The sequence below is a fragment of the Myotis yumanensis genome, unplaced genomic scaffold (assembly GCF_028538775.1).
Source record: "Myotis yumanensis isolate MYYU_CA2020_CCGP unplaced genomic scaffold, mMyoYum1.0.hap1 SCAF_17, whole genome shotgun sequence".
NCBI lineage: Eukaryota > Metazoa > Chordata > Mammalia > Chiroptera > Vespertilionidae > Myotis > Myotis yumanensis.
Window position 1 is genome coordinate 26900687 of NW_027223768.1, and position 20768 is coordinate 26921454.

Sequence of the window (20768 nt, forward strand, 5' to 3'; positions counted from 1 at the left end):
CCGGTGGGGTCCCTTGGTCTGGCCAGCGATTGGGCCGATTGGGGCCTTCTCGCCCAGTCGTGATCAGGGCCAATTGGGGCAGATTGGGGCTGGCTCCCATGGGGGAGGTACCATGGGAGGTTGGCCTTGGGAGCGCACTGACCACCAGGGGGCAGCTCCTGTGTTGAGTGTCTACCCCGGGTGGTCAGTGTACATCATAGCAACAGTCTACCAGTCATTCAATCGACCAGTCATAACGGTCAATTAGGCTTTTATTTATATAGATTATTTATATCTAATGGCAAGGAGAGTGTTGATAAGGTCTTTCTATACAATAGGTTCATAGTCTTGGAAAGACATCTTTTAATATCCCTTCTGCTTTGTTGATATTAGGCACTGTCTTTTCCATTGGCGGGATGGGGTTCTCCCGTAAGTTTGGCTGGTTTACATAGTGTTGACAAAATAAAAACCTGAGCCCCACATTGCACTTGGAGATGTTTCTTGACCTGACCACAGTTGGTTGGTTCCTAGGTCCTTGGATAGGTGTTCTGTCTTGTTCACTACAGCCCGCACACATTGCAAATGCACACCTAGGCTTCTTTTAACCTTCCAACCACTTCAGCCTCTGGTTTTGAGGCCTGGGCACAGCTCCTGAATAATAGACACAACATCTTTATAGGTTTTAGAGCTCAGACAAGTTTTATGTTCTGTGAAATAATGATTGTAGAACTATATTTCATTTTAGTGAGTGAAGGAAAATGCCATACAGAGGCAATTCTTACGTTTGCTAAAAATGACTTTAAGTAGATTTATATTGTAAAAAATAGCAAAAAAATTATTGAAATATACCTGTAATTTAAGGTCTTCATGGAGCTATGTCACTTTTATTCTTAGGGTTTTTGTTTAGGTTAAAAATAATCTGCCACTCAACAATTATTTTGACTTTGTTTGCATTATATGCAACACACATCTATTTATGACCTAACCTAATAAATCTCTTACAGGTCACTGAAATGATTCTGGAAATGTCCCTTGAAGTTTGGTAAGCACATTAATTTTGTTGGGTGGAAGATATTGTGAGAGCTCCATTGATTTATTTTGTTAATAAGTATACTTTTTAGGCCTGGGGCTGGGGGTGGGAGTGGGCTAGAAGGGGCCAATAGGGGAACAGGAGGATATATGTAATACTTTCAATAATAATGATTAAAAACATAATAAAATAAAAAGTATGCTTTTAATATATGAAATAATTATAACAGCCTTTTTACTATCAAAATGCATTAAATGTACTTTGTTTAGCTCCTTTTTAATAGTTACAACATTAAAAAATAAATCTAATATTCTTTGATTAATTTTCCCATCGTTTGTTGGTTAAATAATAGATGTTAAAAATAAGGGCTTTTTAGAAAGGGCCCTCCCTTAAGTTATTTTTCTATTCCAATAGAAATGAATACAGTTATTTAAGCCTATTTTCTATTGTTGATTTAGATAGAAATTCAAAAACACAAAAGTGAACAGGAAAACTAGAAAGAGGAAAATCTAAAAATTGAGACCAATTTGTCATAGTAATCGGCAGGACTCAAAATGGTCAAGTTCCATGAAAGGATGTTGCTCTTTCAAAGTGGATTCTGAGAAATGAACGTTGCAAAGTCATTTATTTATTTTCAAAGGGTGACTCTGAGGGGAGTCAGGCCTGTCTTGGGAATGAGCTGGTTTCTGATCCAATGCAGGATTCAGACCTCACCTCCCTCAACCTCTCTTGGTGCTTTCCTGTTGAAGTGGGTTTTACCAAAGTTACCAGCACACATTTTATTTATACAAACGTCACATGAATGAGTGCCACATTCTCTTGTGATTTTCCAAATGCATGCTAATGGTGCCCTGGCATTCAGTTTAGACATCGCTTTCTCTTATTTTAATCTCTGGAACAAGTTGACTTTGTAAATGATTGGCATAAATTACCACAATCCCTCAGTTTATGCAAGGAAGTGTCAAAGGACATTTCACGTTGCTGTGTTGCATCATTTTGCATTACATTAACTCTTACTTAAAAGTGATTTATTTTGGCATGAGATTAGAAATATTTTTACTTGACTATGCAAGTAATGCTATTTATTTTCCTGGGAAATGGTCTTCACTGGTATATTTAAGACCATTATGAAACCCAGTTATAAAAGATGCAGAAAAGAATCACAAGTAGTGTACATATGTGTCCAGAAGCAATTGATTATATATTTACAATGAACTTTAATCAAACCCTATTTTTATATGTTAACTTATATCTTGATTTTAAGTGGAAATGTTTTCTTTCAAGAAAAATTCAATTTCCCATGGAATATCTTCCATTAAATATAAGATAAAATTTTAAAAAAGAAAGCAAACTAATTAAAGATAATACCTAAGAGAAAGAAATAAAGTTACTAAAGTTACTAAAATAACATATTTATAAAATTATTCAGCATTTAAAGTTTTTCTTCCAGATATTTCATACTGATATCTTCTAAACATCTATGTTCATTGCTCTGTTCATAGATTTCTTAAAAAAAAATCATGCTTCTTATTGTTAGTGTAAGATAACGATTATCATTGTACAATACAAAAAGCATGAGTCCCAGAATGAGAAGTCCTGGATTTAAATCTATTACCTGCTAATTATGTTAATGGTTGAAACATTTCTAATCACTTTTTTTACTCATTTGTAAAAGAAGAAAAGAGTACTTTATATCTATTATGATTTAATAAGATGGTGTTTTTTTCCTAAAGATCATATATTATAGGAAACTTTTCCACATATACACCACATGTTCATAGTGGTACTGTTGTAATAGTTAAAAATAAATTGGAAGCAACGTCAATGTTCATGGATAAGCAAATCATGCTACATTCATATATTGAAAATATTCCACAATAGTAAAAATATTTGAATTAGTTCTAGCTACATAAACAGAGATGAATCTCATAAACAAAATGTTTAATGAAAAAAATAATTTGCAGTATACATACAGTTGGCAGCATTTATATAAAAAAATTAAACCTGAAAAATGACTCTTAGGGACATAAATATATATTGTAAAAGTATAAAGAAATTTATTGAAATAAAGAGCAAATTTAAGATAGTAGTTACTTCTGAGGAGTGAAAAGGGAAAAAAATGAGGAGGATTCAGAGACAACTGTGCAGGTAAGATTTTTATTTCTTTTAGTGATTAGAATTTACCCAATTTAACATAGTATAATAAATACTAATAATAGAAAAGAGTTTACCCCAAGACTTGACTTTAAAAATGCTAATTTACTCTCTTATTTTCCCCACCTTATTACATAATCTTCATAATAATACAATGTAATAGCTGTGTAATTCAATGCTATGATATAGTATAATTTAATAACCTTATTATATGATAATACAGTTAAATGATCTTTTCAGTTTCTTCCCTTAAGGTAGATATCCAGAAATAGAATTACTAGGTCAAAGGAAATACACATTTTAATTATTTTTGGTGCTCATTGCCTAATTGCTTTTCAAAAGTGTTTTTGCAAATTTATATTTTCAAAATATATGCATGAGAATAACAGTGTTACTTTACCTTTTCCAGTAGTAGAAAGTAGATATTTTAAATATTTTTGAATTATTAATTTAATAATAACTCTACTTTATAACTTTGCTAATGAAATTAAATATTTATTCTTCTATTCATCATTACTACTCATACTTAATCTTTTATGAGTTACCTATATTTATTCTTTGGGAAGTTGTGGTAAAAATATTTGCAATCATCAAATATAACTATAGAATACGTTGTCCAGAGGCCTTACAATTTTTTTCTCTCATTCTATGTTTACAAGGAAGAAATATACTGAATTAACAGAAATGAGCCTTAAATTTAACTCTCTTAAGGGAAGAGCTTACTTTTATGAATGGTAAAGACAATATTTTTTTAGAAAGGTATATAATTTAATTTAAGATTTCTTACTGTGTCAAATTGATCTAGACAGGTTCTTTTTTATTCTTTCCTTTTTTTTTTCTTTTTTGGACAGTATTGCAGATGTCCTCATCTCCCCACCCCTTTTGCCCCACTCCACTCATCAAGAATATACCCACTCCTATGTTCATAGCAGCATTACTTAAACAGGTTTCTTTTCTGAAGCGCTTCCCTAAAGTGCTATTACTATCATAACATGCAATTGGTCAGGAGCTGTTTGGTTGCTTGTTTATTTTTTCCTAAAACATCTTATGCTTATTGTTTTCTGAAAACCTGCCTTGAAACATGCTTGGAGATAGTCATCATTTTATACTCTGCTTCAGGTCTCCCTGTAGGAAATGGCTCGAGGGAAGCAGTGAGCCTATATCAGTGTAGCTACTGGGAACCTGTGGGAGACCAAATGATATATAAAAAGGCTGGGGAACTACGCTCACGATTCTCTGTTTTATATATAGTTCATCCCCGGACCTCCGATTTAGCATGGCTTTGTGTGATCAGGAGAAAGCTTTCAGATACCAGAGAAAAGAAAACGTAAAGGAAAACATGAAGAAACTCCTGGGTCTGGAGAATAGTGAAAGCTTGTGTTCTACACGTGATGTGAGTTATAAATTTTTCAAATGTTATTGCAATTTAACTTTGTTTGTACTTCCTCCCCAATTTTTCCCAAATATGAAAACATTATGATAGCATTTTGTCTGCAGCTTTTTGAGATATGGTAAGGTAAGCATTTCATAAACGGAAACTCTTTGAGGAAGGTCATCACAAATGCTGCCCAAATTTGGAAATATTTATCAGATATTGCTATTAAAAGAGGCATAGGCATGCTTATGCACAAACAAGATGATAATTTCATTAGTAGGGAAAGTTTAATGTCAGATATGAAAAGATCATTGAATTAATCTTAATGTAGACTAAGATTAAACAACTGTGGAATTATCATTACTGAACAAGAAGAAGATGTTACAAATCTTGTTAATGATAATACAATTAAAAAATTGATAGATGTGAATAGGGAAGATGAAAGGAAATGTTCTAAATTCTTAGTGTTTCATAGCAGAAAGTTAAAAGATAACATCCAAAATAATGATCTTTACATTTTAATGCTTTTCACAATACTAATTATAGAGATCTTAAAATTACAATATTTTTGTGAACAAATATTGAAAATACAATCCTTTAATTGTACTTTATCTTCTTTTTCTTTCCTTAAATTCCAGTAAAGTAATAATCCAGTTTTTGGCTGTTTATTCATTTACTATCTCTTCATCTATCCATCCATCCATCTATCATTCATTTATCCAAACATCCATGCAACCATTCATTTATTGTTTTATCTTCCTATCTGAAATCTACAAAAAAATGCTACTATATTTAATTGTATTCTGTTGCATATTTGAAAGTTGCTCAGAGAGTAGATCTTAAAAGTCCTTATCACAAGAAAAAAATTTTAACTACCTTGAGATGGATGTTAACTAGACTTATTGTGGTGATCAGTTCACAATATATACAAATAGTGAATCATTTTGTACAACGGAAACTAATCTAATGTTATATGTTAATTATACCTCCACAAAAATTTAAAAAACAAATTCCTACAATTTTATCAAATGGTATGATGAAATTCCTTCTTAGTGGTATATCAGCTAATTTTTTATTTATTTCTTTGAACCTTCTGTTAATTGAATATTTTAAATGAATATAATTTATTTTTAGAAAGATAATAGTCATATAAAAAGCATAAGTAAATATATATATACATATATTGACATACATATACACACAGACAAGGATTCAAGATTATTAATTTATTTTTAGAAATATAATATTTGTATAAAAATCATAAGTAAATATATATACAGTGGAGCCTTGACTTACGAGTGTCCCGACTAACGAGTTTTTCGAGATACGAACCGTCTCTCGGCCGATTTTTTGCTTTGAGTTGCGAGCTAAAATTCGGGTTATGAGCCAGCTTCAGATACCGCACCGCTAGTTGGTGCAGTGAACGTCACAGTGAACGCCACATCAGCCCAGCATCACGTGTCTCACTCGTTCACCTTTTGATTTGACATACGAGTAATTTGAGTTACGAGCTCCGTCACGGAACGAATTAAACTCGTAAGTCAAGGCCCCACTGTACAGATGTTCCCATATATGCACACACAGTCAGGGATTCAAGATTATTGTAAATTGATTTGTAAATTGTCTTGTGAATACAATTGGAAATGAGACATGGGTTCTGAGTAAGGGAGCCAGATGAGCACGGGGTCCCACACGTGGTCTCGGAATGTGTTTGCAGGTGGGCGCTGGGGGTGGGGGTGGGGTGGGAAGCTAATCTGCTGGGGCTGGAATGGCTGTTATGGGAGCAGACTCGGAGATAAAATGTTGCTCACGGAGAATTTTTGCTAAAAGGAAGCTGAGAGGAGAAGTGAAACCTCCATTGAAGTTTCTATTTTTTTAAAAAAGGACTGGACTTCTCTTCCATCCCGTCTTGCTGTCACCATACAGATCCCTGGTGGCACTTGTGGTTGATTATGGTCTCAGGTTAATTAGTCCTTGAAAACACTTCCTTCTCTGCATATTACTCAGATGTTTCTGCCTTTCTGGGAAACACTTTTTTCCCTATAGTAAACCTTTCAGCAGCAATTCTACCTTTTTGGGTCCCTTAAAGTGAGAGTGAGTTTATTAGTGAAGCAATGAGACAGAGAGTGGCTCCTCCCCAGCCAGAGCAGCCTCCCTTCAGTGGAACTTGCTTCCTTTACTGAGGTTATTTAGTGGGAGGGGGTGTAGGGTATTCAATGACGGGGAGGAATATTCAGGATCTTCCTGGGGAAGGGGTGATTTCTCAGAGGAGCTCCATAAACCATTTTGTGTCCTTATACGGGCTTTCGTTTTCCAATCATGCCAGTGTGGAGTGTGTCCTTTAGAATGCTAACATATTACAATGAGTGTATAATGAGGCCAGAGTTACTGTTGGGTGAAATTAGTTACCGTGTTGGAGCGAGCTAATCTCTGCCGGTTTTAAGCATCTGGTCTAATCCAATGGCATATGGTCTTCTCAACAGTTCCTGTAGCTCTTTAAAATATATATATTTTTATTGACTTCAGAGAGGAAGGGAGAGGGAGAGAGAAAAAGAGGAATATCAATGATGAGAGAGAAGCATGGATCGGCTGCCTCCTGCACGCCCCCTACTGGGGATCGAGCCCGAAATCCCAGGCATGTGCCCTGACTGGAAATGGAACCTGGGACCCTTCAGTCCACAGGCCAACACTCTATGCACTGAGCCAAACCGGCTGGGGCTTGTTCCTGTAGTTCTTATGGACTGCTGCTGTCCCAGCACATCCCCATGTCAGCAGGATTGACATACCTAATACCCTATGCATAGCCTTTGGCTCTTCCCTCTGAGTTCAGTGGAAGGAATCACCCACCCTTTTCTTTCAAGTGCAGGTCCACATCAGATGTGGATTGCAAACCCCAGTTAGGAGCTCCATATGTCAATTGTTCAGTCTCCCCAGGGCCACTCCCCACCTATATTGTCTGCCTCTATACCGCTGTATGAATTGTTCCTAGTAAAATATAAATATGTTCTAAACTCTGATATAAAGAGAAAAAAGGAACAAAAAAAGACACCCCCTCCCCCCCCCGCCCCCCGGCCCCCGGATTGTACATTACCTTCTTCTTTCTGCTCTGCTTCTCTCATTTTCACACACAGACTTCTCCAAAGTTTCCTACACAATCTCGCTCTACTTCCTCACTCTCCTCAGGTTTCCGCCCTCACTATTCCAGCTGCAGCTGCGCAGCTGGTCACCGGTACTAACTAATAAATGCAAAGGCTCTTCATCTGGACCTGTCTTACCCAACCTGCAGTTGCAAATGACAAATGTCTTCCTTCCTTTCGGAACATTCTCTGCCCTTCTCTCACTACCTTTTCCTTGTTTTATCGGGCCCCTTTGGTTCCCTTTGCCAGATCATCTTCCCCTGCCTGTTATTTAAACAGAGGAGTTTTCAAGACTCAGTCCTGGGCCATCTTTCTCCTCAAGCTGCTCTCTTCTTGGAAATTCTCTCTCTGTCCCATGATGTCACCCAACACCTGTGTGCTGATGTCACCCAACACCTGTGTGCTATGAACTTTCCCGTATTTATCAACAACTTAGAATCTCTCTTCTGAGCTTCAACCTGAATGTCTATACACCTGTTTGGCTTCTTCACTAGTGTTTCTGACACCTCAAACGCAGCATGTCAAACCTGAAAGTCAGACCCTATATCTTCTACTAGGCCTGTCCTCACTCCCCCACTTCCTGTTCACACTGAATTCAGAGGGATCTTTTAAAAATAGAAATCTGATTCTATCAAACCCAAGTTTTAAATCTTCCCATTGCTCTAGGGCAGGGGTGGGGACCCTTTGTTCTGCGAAGGGCCATTTGGATAATTATAACATCATTCTCGGGCCATACAAAATTATCAACTTAAAAACTAGCCTTCTATATTTGGTCAAACATTTAATTAACTCACCCCTAATGCCTTGGCAGGGCCAGACCAAATGATTTCTCAGGCCTAGGTAATGTGGCCTCAGGGCCAAACCTTCCCCACCCTTGTTCTAGGAATTGGCCTCACAGCATCTTTCCAGGTTCATTTTTTGCCAATTTGTCCCAAATTCATGGCCCCTCCCCACTAGGTGCCTCTTAGGTCAATGTCTCCACAAAACCCTTGCCCAAGTATTACTCCTGCAGACATTTCTTCCCACTGCGTTGTGCTTCCCCTGTACCATCCTTCTCCTCCCCACCCACTTTTCTGATAACTAACACCCTCCCATTCTTTAATCCGTGCATATGTCACTTCTGAGACTTTCTCCCTTCTCAGCTCTTCCCCCCCTCCTCCCAAGTACAAGTTAGTTCTCAGTTATATTCTCTTATGGCACAAATATGCACGTTATCTTTCTAGCATTCACCACAATCATACTTAAAAATCACTTGTACAAATTATTCATTTCATGATTGTTCTCTCCGTTAGAATGTAAATTGCACGAGGACCAGGACAGGGTCTGTGTTATTCGCCTTTATATTCCCAGCACCTATCAGGGTACAGATTTAAGCAGTGGCTCGGCATTGTATGCATGGGATGAATTGGTTAGAAAGACAGATATCAGGGGCTCAAAATTGAGGAACCCTAGAATCAGGATTTAGGAGGAGATACAGGTTGAGGAGAAGGTTTGGGTGAAAAGAGTCCAGTTTGACCTGTTTAGTTAGGAATGTATGTGAGGCAGTTTGGTGCAGATGTCAAGTTGGCCTGTTCTTAGGTTGTCCTTCTCAAAAGTTGCTATTGCACCCCTTGGCATTCCTTGTTTTGTGGGAAGGAGTCTTCCTGGAAAAATAAAATTTGGCCTAATATTCATACAAATTGGCTTTTTTTTTTTTTTGCTTTTTTTGCAACAGTTGGAGAATGAGGTAATTATAGTTTTCTCTGGGATATTCTTAAAAAATATAAAATTCATGTTTTTGGAAGCAATTCCTTGAATGAAAACATTTGTTGTTGTTGTTGTTTGGTTTTAGTCTAGACTTTTTTCTCTTGGCAGAAAAAATCAGTTTAGAAATACTCAGCACCACCCATTCCCATAACACAAGTAACATTTCCCCATTTTTATGTTACTCCTTGGCCAAGGGTGCCTTCAGCTCCCACTTCCCTCGCTCCTGCCAAGATCCTCACTTTCTTTTCAGTCCTGCTGATGGCATCTGTAAGGTCTGGAGGAGCATGCTGTTGTGGAAGCTTATTACACAAAGAACAGTTCTACCCAATTTTCAGTGCAGAGACTATGACTGTCTTCTTTACAGTTTTCAACAAACAAACAGCATCCAGTTAGGACCTCACTTTTTCACAGAACTAGAACAAATAATCCTGACACTTTATGTGGAACCACAGAAGGCACTGAATAGCCAAAGCAATCTTTAGAAAGAAGAACAAAGTTGGAGGTATCACACTCCCTAATTTCAAACCATAGTACAAGGTTATAGTTATCAAACCAGTATGGTACTGGTACAAAAACAGGCATAGATCAATGGAACAGGATAAAGAGCCCAGAAATAAACCCATGCTTATATGGTCAATGAATCTTCTACAAAGGAATCAAGAGTACGCAATGGGGAAAAAGACTGTCTCTTTTATAAATGATGTTGGGAAAACTGGACAGATACATGCAAAAAAAAAAAAAATGAAACTGGACCACTTTCTTACACCATATACAAAAACAAGCTCAAAATGGATTAAAATCTTAAATATAAGACCTGAAACCATGAAACTCCAGAAGAAAATACAGGCAGTAGACTTTTTGACATCAGTCTTTGAAATATTTTTTTATATTTCTCCTCTAGCAAAAACAAACAAATGGAACTCTATCACTCTAAAACATTTTCATACAGTGAAGAAAATAATCAAATAAAACAAAAAAAGGCAACTGACTGAATAGAAGATATTTCCAAATGACATATCCAGTACGAAATTATTATCCAAAATATATAAAGAACGTATACAACTCAGCATAAAAAACACAATCCAAGGATTTGAATAGATATTTTTCCAGAGAAGACATACAGATGGCCAACAGACACATGAAAAGATGCTCAAAATTAATCATTAGGGAAATGCAAATCAAAACCACATGTGATATCTCCTCACATATGTCAGAATGGCTATTATAAAAAAGACAAAAACAACCCTAGCTGATTTGGCTTAGTGGATAGAGCCTTGGCCTTCGGACTGAAGGGTCCTGGGTTCGATTCCAGTCAAGGAACTGCATTATTGACTCTCCTGGTAATGACAGCAACATCTTCTATGAGCAAAGCTAGAAACCCTAACAGTCTAACACTTCCTCTTTTGCTCCTAACATCGAATCTGGTCACCAAATGTTAAAGGTTCTCCTTGTAAATGTACCTTTGATTCTATGTACCTGTTTATAAGCTTAGCTTTCTGGGTAGAGGGGAGAAGGGATCATTATATTCCATTCACATTCAGAAGAAGATAAAAAAAAGTGGGATTATTAGAGATAAGATAGCACTGTTAAAAGTACTTGAGCTCATCTATGCACATGCACTCTGTGATTTGTATGTTTATTTTGAAAATTAGATTTTTGTTACTAATATAGACAATAAAATCTGATAGCAATATGACTATTTTGATATAACTCGAATTAGATACTCCAGCCAATGCATCCTCTCTCAGTTCAAGTTCTGCTCTTCCAACCATGGAACTTATTTGTTCATCTCTTCAAAAGCTCTGGGTTGCTTCTTGATCTGATATCATTCATTCCATTAACTGCTGTCTTCCATTTATAATTTTTCCTTGATAATTATTATTATTGGAAAACAATGTCAAACAACATGCACTCTTCTCCCCAGCAATGTGACTCTACCTTTGCACCAGCCTCCGTCTGTCCAGTAGATATTTCCATCCACTCTGCTCCCTCTTTCCTATTCCCTTCCTGTCTCCCCACTGCCTTGTCCTCAGCAGGCTCCGATTTCCCCAGATGTTGGATTGCACTCACCATGTCCCTGATGCCCTAGGGCAGTTGTTATTAAACTTTTTGCTCTCAGATATTCTTGACACACTTAAAAAAAATCAGACACTTCTAAGAGATTGGGTGTATATGGGTTAAATCTATAAATATCTACTACATTAAAAACTATAACAGAACATTTATTAAAATATGTATTTTAAATAAACCAATTTCATGTTACTATAAATAACATATTTTATGAAAATAACAGTATTTTCCAAAGCAAAAATAAGGCGAGAAGAGCAATTTTTACAAGCATCTTCATTGTTTGACTTAACAGAAGACTACTGAATTCTTGAATTGCTCTTGAATTCAGTCTGTTGCTATATTGCACAACATGTGGTCTCTGGAAAACTCTATCACACACTCATGAGAGAATGAGAATGAAAAAAAAGGCAAATAACACCTTAGTGTTAGTATAAAAATAGTTTGACTTTGTGGACCCCCTGAAAGCTATGCACGCTTTAGGCCAGGGGTGGGCAAACTTTTTGACTCGAGGGCCACAATGGGTTCTTAAACTGGACCGGAGGGCCGGAACAAAAGCATGGATGGAGTGTTTGTGTGAACTAATATAAATTCAAAGTAAACATCATTGCATAAAAGGGTACGGTCTTTTTTTTTTTTAGTTTTATTCATTTCAAACGGGCCGGATCCGGCCCGCGGGCCGTAGTTTGCCCACGGCTGCTTTAGGCACTGGTGCCTTAAGGTAGAGAAAAATAACCTGCTATCTTAGGCAATAGTGGTTTGGGACCACAAAAAAGAAATAACATTCTCTTCCTCTTCAAACAAACACTCTTGTGCTTTAGTCATGTTACAGGCAGCCTGTGCTTCTCCATTTTTATGGCAAAAACCCTCCATTGGCTCATGTTGCTTTTATTTCCAGAACAGCCTCCTTCCCTGTCTACATCCCACCCTGTTGCGTAACTGCATTAAAAGTTAAGCTCAGGTTTCCCCTTTGTTTGTGCAGCTTCTCCTCCACTCTAATTCCTCTGATTGCAACTGACCATACCGTCTGGACCTCACGCATTCCTAGCCTGTGTGCTATGCACACTAGCACAAGCCTGGATGCAGGAGCCTGGGGTTCGACTCCTGACTCTGCTACCTAATTGGTTGCTGACCCTGAACAAGTTTTCAGGGTCTTAGTTCCAAGTGCCTTCAATTCCTCATCTATAAAATGGAAACATCATAGGGATTTTTAAAAGAGTAAATGAGTCAATTTCTGTAAAACACGAAGAACAGTTCCTGTGTTCTTATATCAGCGGAGAAACAGCTGATCGATGTTTCCAAATATAAGAGCTTCATGAGTATATCTATCCCTATTCTTATTGTCATAATTTTATATTTCTATCTCAAATAAACTACATTCTCCTATTCCTCCCATGAAACATAGAGACCACTTACTCAGACTTATTGAATGAATTCAAGAATAAAGCAATAACTTGTAGGTCTTGTTAAGTTGATTAAATTCTGTTTTCTGCCTTGAAAAATGGCGTATATTTTGAAATGAGTCAGCATAAAGGAGCAATAAGAATTCTCGTCCAGGAAGGCCAGGTACTTACTCCACTACAGATTACCAGCTAATAGATATTAGGCAAGTAATATCATCCTTTTGGAATTTCCATCTGTAAAATGAACAAATCCTTTTTTTGCTCACCATGCGGGATTTTTGAGGGCGTCAAATTAAAAACGTGCACTCAAAAGCAAACCAAAAACTGCAAAGGGCCGAGGATTGTCATTGTTATCAAATGAACTGGTTGGTCATTTTGAATAGACCTGCTTTGTAATATACATTCGTTCTTGATTCTCTTACATGAAATATTATTTTCTTTTAAAAAAGTAGGCACTGTCATGGTGTAAGTGAACGTAATTCTTTATTGCCAAATGTGGAACATATAACATACAAATTGAAACTAAGCCAAAATATATTTTGTAAATTACTTTGCAAATGATCTGTGCTTTGTCATTCCAGGTGCCTGTGGTGGCCATCCTGGGCTCAGGTGGGGGTTTCCGAGCCATGGTGGGATTCTCCGGTGTGATAGAGGCACTGTACAAATCTGGAATTTTAGATTGTGCTACTTACATCGCTGGTCTTTCTGGCTCCACGTGGTTAGTATACATTTTAAATCTTAGTTTTATTATCCTAAATATTTAGCATTTATCTACCTGAAATATTAGGGGGGGAAAGGAGTTTTAGAAAAGTGGACATTAACTTTGAATTATTGAAATGTTCCAGCTTGATGCAATAATTTACATCTCAAATATGTTTTTTTAAAATTATATTTTATTGATTTTTTACAGAGAGGAAGGGAGAGGGATAGAGAGCTAGAAACATCAATGAGAGAGAAACATCGATCAGCTGCCTCCTGCACATCTCCTACTGGGGATGTGCCCGCAACCAAGGTACGTGCCCTTGACTGGAATCGAACCTGGGACCTTTCAGTCCGCAGGCCGACGCTCCATCCACTGAGCCAAACCGGCCAGGGCTTAAATATGTTTTTAAGGCAAGTTCATGCCTAATGATGGACTCTTGCCATAAATCCATTCCCTTTAAACCTCTTTGTAGCATAAAATGCAGTGAAATAAGTTAAAAAAAAATTAATTGTAATAATCTATATATATATAAAGAGGTAATATGCTAATTGGTGTCACAGTCACAACCGATGAGGAGGCTGCCTGCGCGCATGCGGCAGTGTGTTGCTCCCAGAGATGAGGTGGAAGCAGGGAGGAGCCCGGAGAAGGCCCGTGCCCAGGAGGGCGGGGATGAGAGCCCATAGCGCCCCCCTCACCAGTCCTTCGCCACCCACCACTCCCACTCAGAGCACCCCGCTGCTCACCTGACTAGGGAAGGAGCACAGCGCAGCAGGCGGGAGGTTTCCATGCTGTCCTCATGCCCCATGATGGGGCTCCAGAGATAAGGAGGAAGTGTGGAGGCGCCCAGGGAAGGCGGGACCAGCCTGAGGCGACTTGAGGGACTGAGTGCAGGCTTGAAGCAGCCACAGAAGGCCAGAGGGGTCGGGGGGCTGGGCCAGGCCTGCTGGAGCTCTGTGTGGAGAGGTTCGGGTGTCAAGGCTGGGCGGCGGGTGGGAGGGTGGGCTATGCGATTTCGCACACTGGGCTCCTAGTTATATATAAATAGCACAGAGGTGGAATAACATACTCCACCCATAGTTAATTCAATTTTTCCAAAATTTGCTGAATTGCAATCTTTCAGTGATTATGTCTAAGTCTACATGATTCACTAGGTATTCATATTCTTCTTTAGGGCAAATAGAATGAAACCTTTATATACAGAAGAAGAAAAACAACTTTTGACTGCAGGAATTCAATAAATTTCACTGATTTGTATTTTAACTAATTATGAAATCAATCCTTGAAATGTATTTAAGCTCAGTTAAACTTGGATAGAGAGTAATAACACATTTACGTATATATACAATATTTGTACACCAAAGATTCACTTTTCTAAGTATAGGAACATTTTCAGAAGAGACTACACACATTTTGGTTTGCCTGCCTCACATAAGCACACTGAACATCAAACATCATTCCTTGCTTAGACGTCTCAAATAAAGGTGTCACCTTATTACACATGTCTGACTTTGACTTTTAAGGCTGTTTAGTCACTCAGCCATAGTAAAGCCTATCTGTCATAATATTGTATTATATATGTCTAGCATTTTAAAATGTCAGTGCCTTCTCAGCCTGTGACATGGGTAGTAGCTTTCTATCATTTTTTCAAAAAATTTGACTCAGAAACCAAGGGATTTGTCCAAGATTACTCACAGAGCCAGTATATAAACCCAGGCTTTGATTCCCTATTCTAGGAATCTTTCAACTAAACCATAGCCTTCTCCTGACAGCTGTTCATTCTACATAGAAGTTCACATTTAAAGAATCTATAGTTTCTTAAACATCTTGAACCAGATTCTTTAGCCTAAAAACAAAAACCTAGACCCGTGGTTGCCACTTTCTTGGTATGTTCCCTTAAAATAATTTCTCTCTTTCGAAACAAGGGTGTAGCCCATCATTATTCTTTTCCTTGAAGGAAAGAGCAGACACCTGCCTGTTTAATGAGTAGGTGAGGGGGAAAACTTGGACCCTTAGATTAATTCACCTATTCAGACATTTTGTTACTCCTATTGGGGGAGTTCATTCTCCATGTTCACTATCTGTTAGATCCCTGTGGCCCATCACTGACTAAAACATTGCAAGAAGCTTAATTTCTTAAACCCCTGTCATAAGGAAAGACTAGGCCTTGAGTGCTGATTTAGGGCTATGATAGTGTGCGGGCTTAATTAAAGCTTCAGTAATTGCTTTGGTTGTAGATTTGGGGAAACATCTTACATTCTCCTGACAGAGTTCTGAAAACAAGTCCTGCAAAATGTCATTTAAAGGGAGCTTTAAATATTACAGGTCGATCATTTAAATATTAAAGGCCACATATTTACATATGTATACGTAAACTCCTACTCTATCTTTCAATGTCTAACTTCCTCAATGATTCGCCTTCTCTTATTTATTCCATTTCCTGAAAGGCCATTCACTCCTTAAATCCTTACTAATTGATTTTCATGCAGAAACTACCTAATTTCCAACTATGGTGGTGCCTTTTGAAGTTTTTATTCCTCTTGATTTTGGGGGCGTCATGGAGGATGAGGTTGGAGGTTGAGACGTTTCAACACTGAGGGGTCCCTTTGTCAAATCCCTCCCACCACAACTTTTTGAGTTGGTTGTATCCTCTCTGGTTGCTCTCTCCTCCACATTGTCTGTACTGCTTCGGCTGCTCTTCTCCTTAATGGGAGCTTTCCTCCAGGACCTGCCTTCCATTGTATTATAGCTACACATCCTCCCTTGGTAATTTGAGCACCTTCTACCACTTCAGTTATTACCACCAGTAATTTAATTCATGAAACTCTAGAACATTCGAAAGTTAATGGACCAAAAAAAGGAAGATAACTTTAATGGACAATGCAAAGTAGCCGTCAGAAAAGAGAATCAACTGAAAGATGAGTTCCAGAGATCGAGGGTGAAGAGTGTTTTTGTTATATCCAGATTTCAAGATTCCCAAGAAACCACATCAGGGAGCCAGCCAATCCGATGCAAAAGCATAAGAATCTGTATTTCAAGCTAGCTTGAGCTCTCCATCCACCAGACTCACCAACACATCGGCTAGCCAAGTGGCCAAGAGACCGAACCCAGCCTAGAGACGGGTTTTAAAGGGGGGGTTGGAGTAAGGGGAGGAGAAAGGACTGTGCTCTGCCGATTGGCCAGGCGCAAGTCGATGTCTTGTTCCTGGGTGTGCCTAGCAGAGTCTTAGACTTCCGGGAAGAACCTTCTTGCCAAGCACGTGGCCCTTACCCTGGGGCAAGGTGGAGGATGTAGCCCTCGCCCTTTCAGTTTTATGAAGTAGTGGGCATTAATAGAGTAAAAATCTGAGCGAAGCTTAGTTTAGAGCTGAGTTTGGATATTATGAGTGGTTTTAGCAAGAGTCACTAGATATAGTAAATAAAGGAGACATTTGATCATGAAATTACAAATAACAAACAAATAGAAGATGAAAGGAAGAAAGGTGGAACATGAACATATTAGTTCAACAAGGGCAATATAGAACCAGAGAAAGGTTTTTGTTTTGTTTTCAGAATTTAAGAGATTTGAGCATTTTTGTACAAGTGTGAGATGAAGGAAATAGTGTAGACCAATAGATGAAAGATAGAGAAATAGGTGGCCCCAGCTGGTTTGGCTCAGTGGATAGAGCGTCAGCCTGAGAACTGAAGGGTCCTGGGTTTGATTCCAGGCAAGGGCACATGCCCGGGTACTGGGGACATGCAGGAGGCAGCCAATAAATGATTCTCTGTCATCATTGATGTTTCTATCTCTCTCCCTCTCCCTTCCTCTCTGAAACCAATAAAAATATATTTTTTTAAAAAAGAAATAGATGGATCATGGATAGAAAAAGATTAAGGTGAAGACAGGACAGGACAAGATAGGAAGCACAAAAGCTGTTAACCCTGGAGAGAAGAGACACTTCCTGGGACGGAAGAAGAGGTGGAAGAGGTGGTCCAGATGATTCATGTAACCATTCTCTCTTGAAAATTACAAGTGAGGAGGTAAAAAGTTCAAAGGAAGGAATTCGGAAAGAATTAAAAAAACAAATTACGCTCTGTGTTGTGTAAGTTTATATTGGGCTGATCCATGACCATGACTTGGCACGAGAATGAGGTAATACGGAAGTGTCTGGAGAAGACCTGGACCTCCCAATAAGTTTTCTGCGATCACAAAAGAGAATTTTATGTAGAACAAAAGCTTTCTTGTGACTGCTACTACCTTTAGGATAATTATTTCTGAAATTGTTTTTGGATGATACTTGTTATTCATTAAATATATATTAGCCAACCAGGAGAACCAACATGAGTGAATTAAGAGAATCAGGACAGTAATCCTGTGTTCTCTTCCTCAGCTCAACTCAGTACAGCTATTCATATGTAGCATCATAAGAGGCTATTGGATGTGGACTGGCATGTGTATGGTAATACCATCTACAGAGAAATGAGATCAGCTCTCTATCTATAGACAGTGGGGCCCAATTCATTAAACTGATGCATATTTCAGGAATTCCTCTGGCTAATGGCCAAGAATCTTCACAAGAAAGCAAATCATCAGATTTGTGTCCTCAGAAATTCTGAGACCTACCATTGGCGAGTCTTGGGATTCTGCCTAGTTGGCCAGTGGATGATTAAAAACCACATTTGTCAGCCTTAGACATTCACAGTAATCGTACAGCATTATTGAAGGTCACATCATCAAATTGCTTGACTAGTATTAATTATATCCAGACAAGTCATTTAATTTTCATGACTCCAGTGTGTTGTGCCATCAGTCTCTGGTAGTCTGCTGGAGATGCCCATTCCTAGAGACTAGACCAGGGGTGGGCAAACTTTTTGACTCGAGGGCCACAATGGGTTCTTAAACTGGACCGGAGGGCCGGAACAAAAGCATGGATGGAGTGTTTGTGTGAACTAATATAAATTCAAAGTAAAAATCATTACATAAAAGGGTACAGTCTTTTTTTTAGTTTTATTCATTTCAAACGGGCCGGATCCGGCCCGCGGGCCGTAGTTTGCCCACGGCTGGACTAGACAGTGGACAGTAGGCCAGTAGGGAATCCTCCCCTCTGGACTGTGCATGGGAAATCCAGTGTTTCCTCTGAGACCTCTACTTCGCTTCCACTGAAGACCAGCTTCTTTCTGATTTACTCATTCTTTCCTTAAATGGGTTAATAGGATCAATCAGCTAATTAAGTTAACCAACTCTACCATCCTTTATTTTTCTTATGCCAGAGAATGCCTGCTTTCTTTGGGGATTATGTAATGCCCTTCCTCTTTATGAATTATCTTTTGTTTTCTTTACAGGTATATGTCAACCTTATATTCTCACCCAGATTTCCCAGAGAAAGGGCCAGAAGAGATTAATGAAGAGCTAATGAAAAATGTTAGCCAAAACCCCCTTTTACTTCTCACACCACAGAAAGTTAAAAGATATATTGAGTCTTTATGGAAGAAGAAAAGGTCTGGACAACCTGTCACCTTTGCTGATATCTTTGGGATGTTAATAGGAGAAACACTAATTCACAATGTAAGCTATAGCTCAACCTATAATCCTTTGAATGCAATAGACTATGTTTGTCATAATGTTTTAAATAAAACTAAATATGATTCAACTTATCTTATCAACACTGTGTACTGAGAGCAGAGTTCCTGCCAGATAGAACTCTTCTACATTTCAAACTAGAGCTTACTGATTCATTTTGTATATCAGTTTCGATGTAGGGGAGTATTCTGTATGCCTTTGCTTTGGAAAGAAAAGTATATCTTTAACTCTTAACTGGCCATTCCTCTAAATGGCAAGCTTTTTAGATAAGGAGAAGAATGCAAGAAATATTTTAATGGTAGGGGGAAAATGGAGATTGTCTGGACAGTCAGAAAACAGAATAAATCATTTAGAACCAACTCATTTAATGACCACAGTGTGACATTTCGTCGGAAGATAAAGCAGGGAGACAGAATCTGTGCCAGGGAATCTGGGGCTAAATTCTTTCTGGGCTCCATAGCTGCCAAATATTTCTCCACTTCAAAAGTAGGCGTAGTCCCTTGAAATTTGGTTGTTTTTAGAATGAAGGCAATTACTTTCATAGAGGTTTATTTTTGTTTATTCATGACCCAGAGATTTCTTCGAGTAATAAGAATTATTTTTATTATAAAAAATTTAAGTGTCTTTATTGGAAATACTATTTTTTAAAATACATTTTTATTTATTTCAGAGAAGAAGGGAGAGGGAGAGAGAGATAGAAACATCAATGATGAGAGAGAATCATTGATCAGCTGCCTCCTGCACACCCCCTATTGGGTATCGAGCCCACAACCCCAGGCACTTGCCTTGACTGGGGATCAAACAATGACCTCCTGGTTCATAGGTCAACATTCAACCACTGTGCCACACCAGCCTGGAAGTACTATTTTAAATGGTTTTCTACCTGTATCTGTTTGTATATTTAAGCCATTTCTTTTTTTCTTATGTGGACAGAGAATGAACATGACCTTGAGTAGTTTGAAGGAAAAAGTCAATACGGCCCAATGTCCTTTACCTCTTTTCACCTGTCTGCATGTCAAGCCCGATGTTTCAGAACTGATGTTTGCAGGTATGTCGCTTACTCTTTCAGAACATTTCCTGGAAACTTTGAACTGTGGCTTCCAATGACTTTCTGTAGGGGAAGCCATTTCAGTTGCTTATTTTAATATATTTTCTGTAGCATGAAAACATTTGAAAATATAAAGCTAGATGATTTTCTGGTAGTACAGAATATTCCAGAAAACCTGTTACTAATATATCTTCATTGGTATTAGTGAACTAAAAAATAAATGCTAAAAAGTAAATCATAAATATAATCAATCATTCAATTTTAATTACTCATTTCTAAAAGCTGTTCAACAGGGTAGTATGCCTAGTGCTTTCAGGCAATGCATATTCTCTTGCTTGCTGCTGGAATTTTTATTAAGTTAGGTAATACGATACATGTTAATTTTTATAATTCAGCACCTGAAATGTACTAATCTATACTGTGGCAGCTGGTGAACAAAATGCCTCATTTCATTAAGTCTCAGATGTAAACACGTGTTTCTTCGGGAGCTTCACTTCTTGTTCTGTGCTCTAAAATTTTGTAACATAGTTCTGGGGGCCTCTGCCCATTCCGCTCTGCAGTGTGATAGCA

At 38.1% G+C, this 20768-nt stretch overlaps 1 protein-coding gene across 3 annotated transcripts in view; it reads left to right on the forward strand.

Annotated features, from left to right (window-relative positions):
• The window catches only part of PLA2G4A (phospholipase A2 group IVA), a 160744-nt gene that overhangs the window by 98558 nt on the left and 41418 nt on the right, over positions 1–20768 (forward strand). For all 3 annotated transcript variants that reach the window (XM_070396351.1, XM_070396350.1, XM_070396352.1), the window contains 5 exons: positions 984–1021; positions 4415–4556; positions 13473–13609; positions 18913–19135; positions 20084–20198. In XM_070396351.1, the coding sequence (XP_070252452.1) occupies positions 984–1021; positions 4415–4556; positions 13473–13609; positions 18913–19135; positions 20084–20198 (655 nt within the window). The remainder of the gene's footprint in view (positions 1–983; positions 1022–4414; positions 4557–13472; positions 13610–18912; positions 19136–20083; positions 20199–20768) is intronic.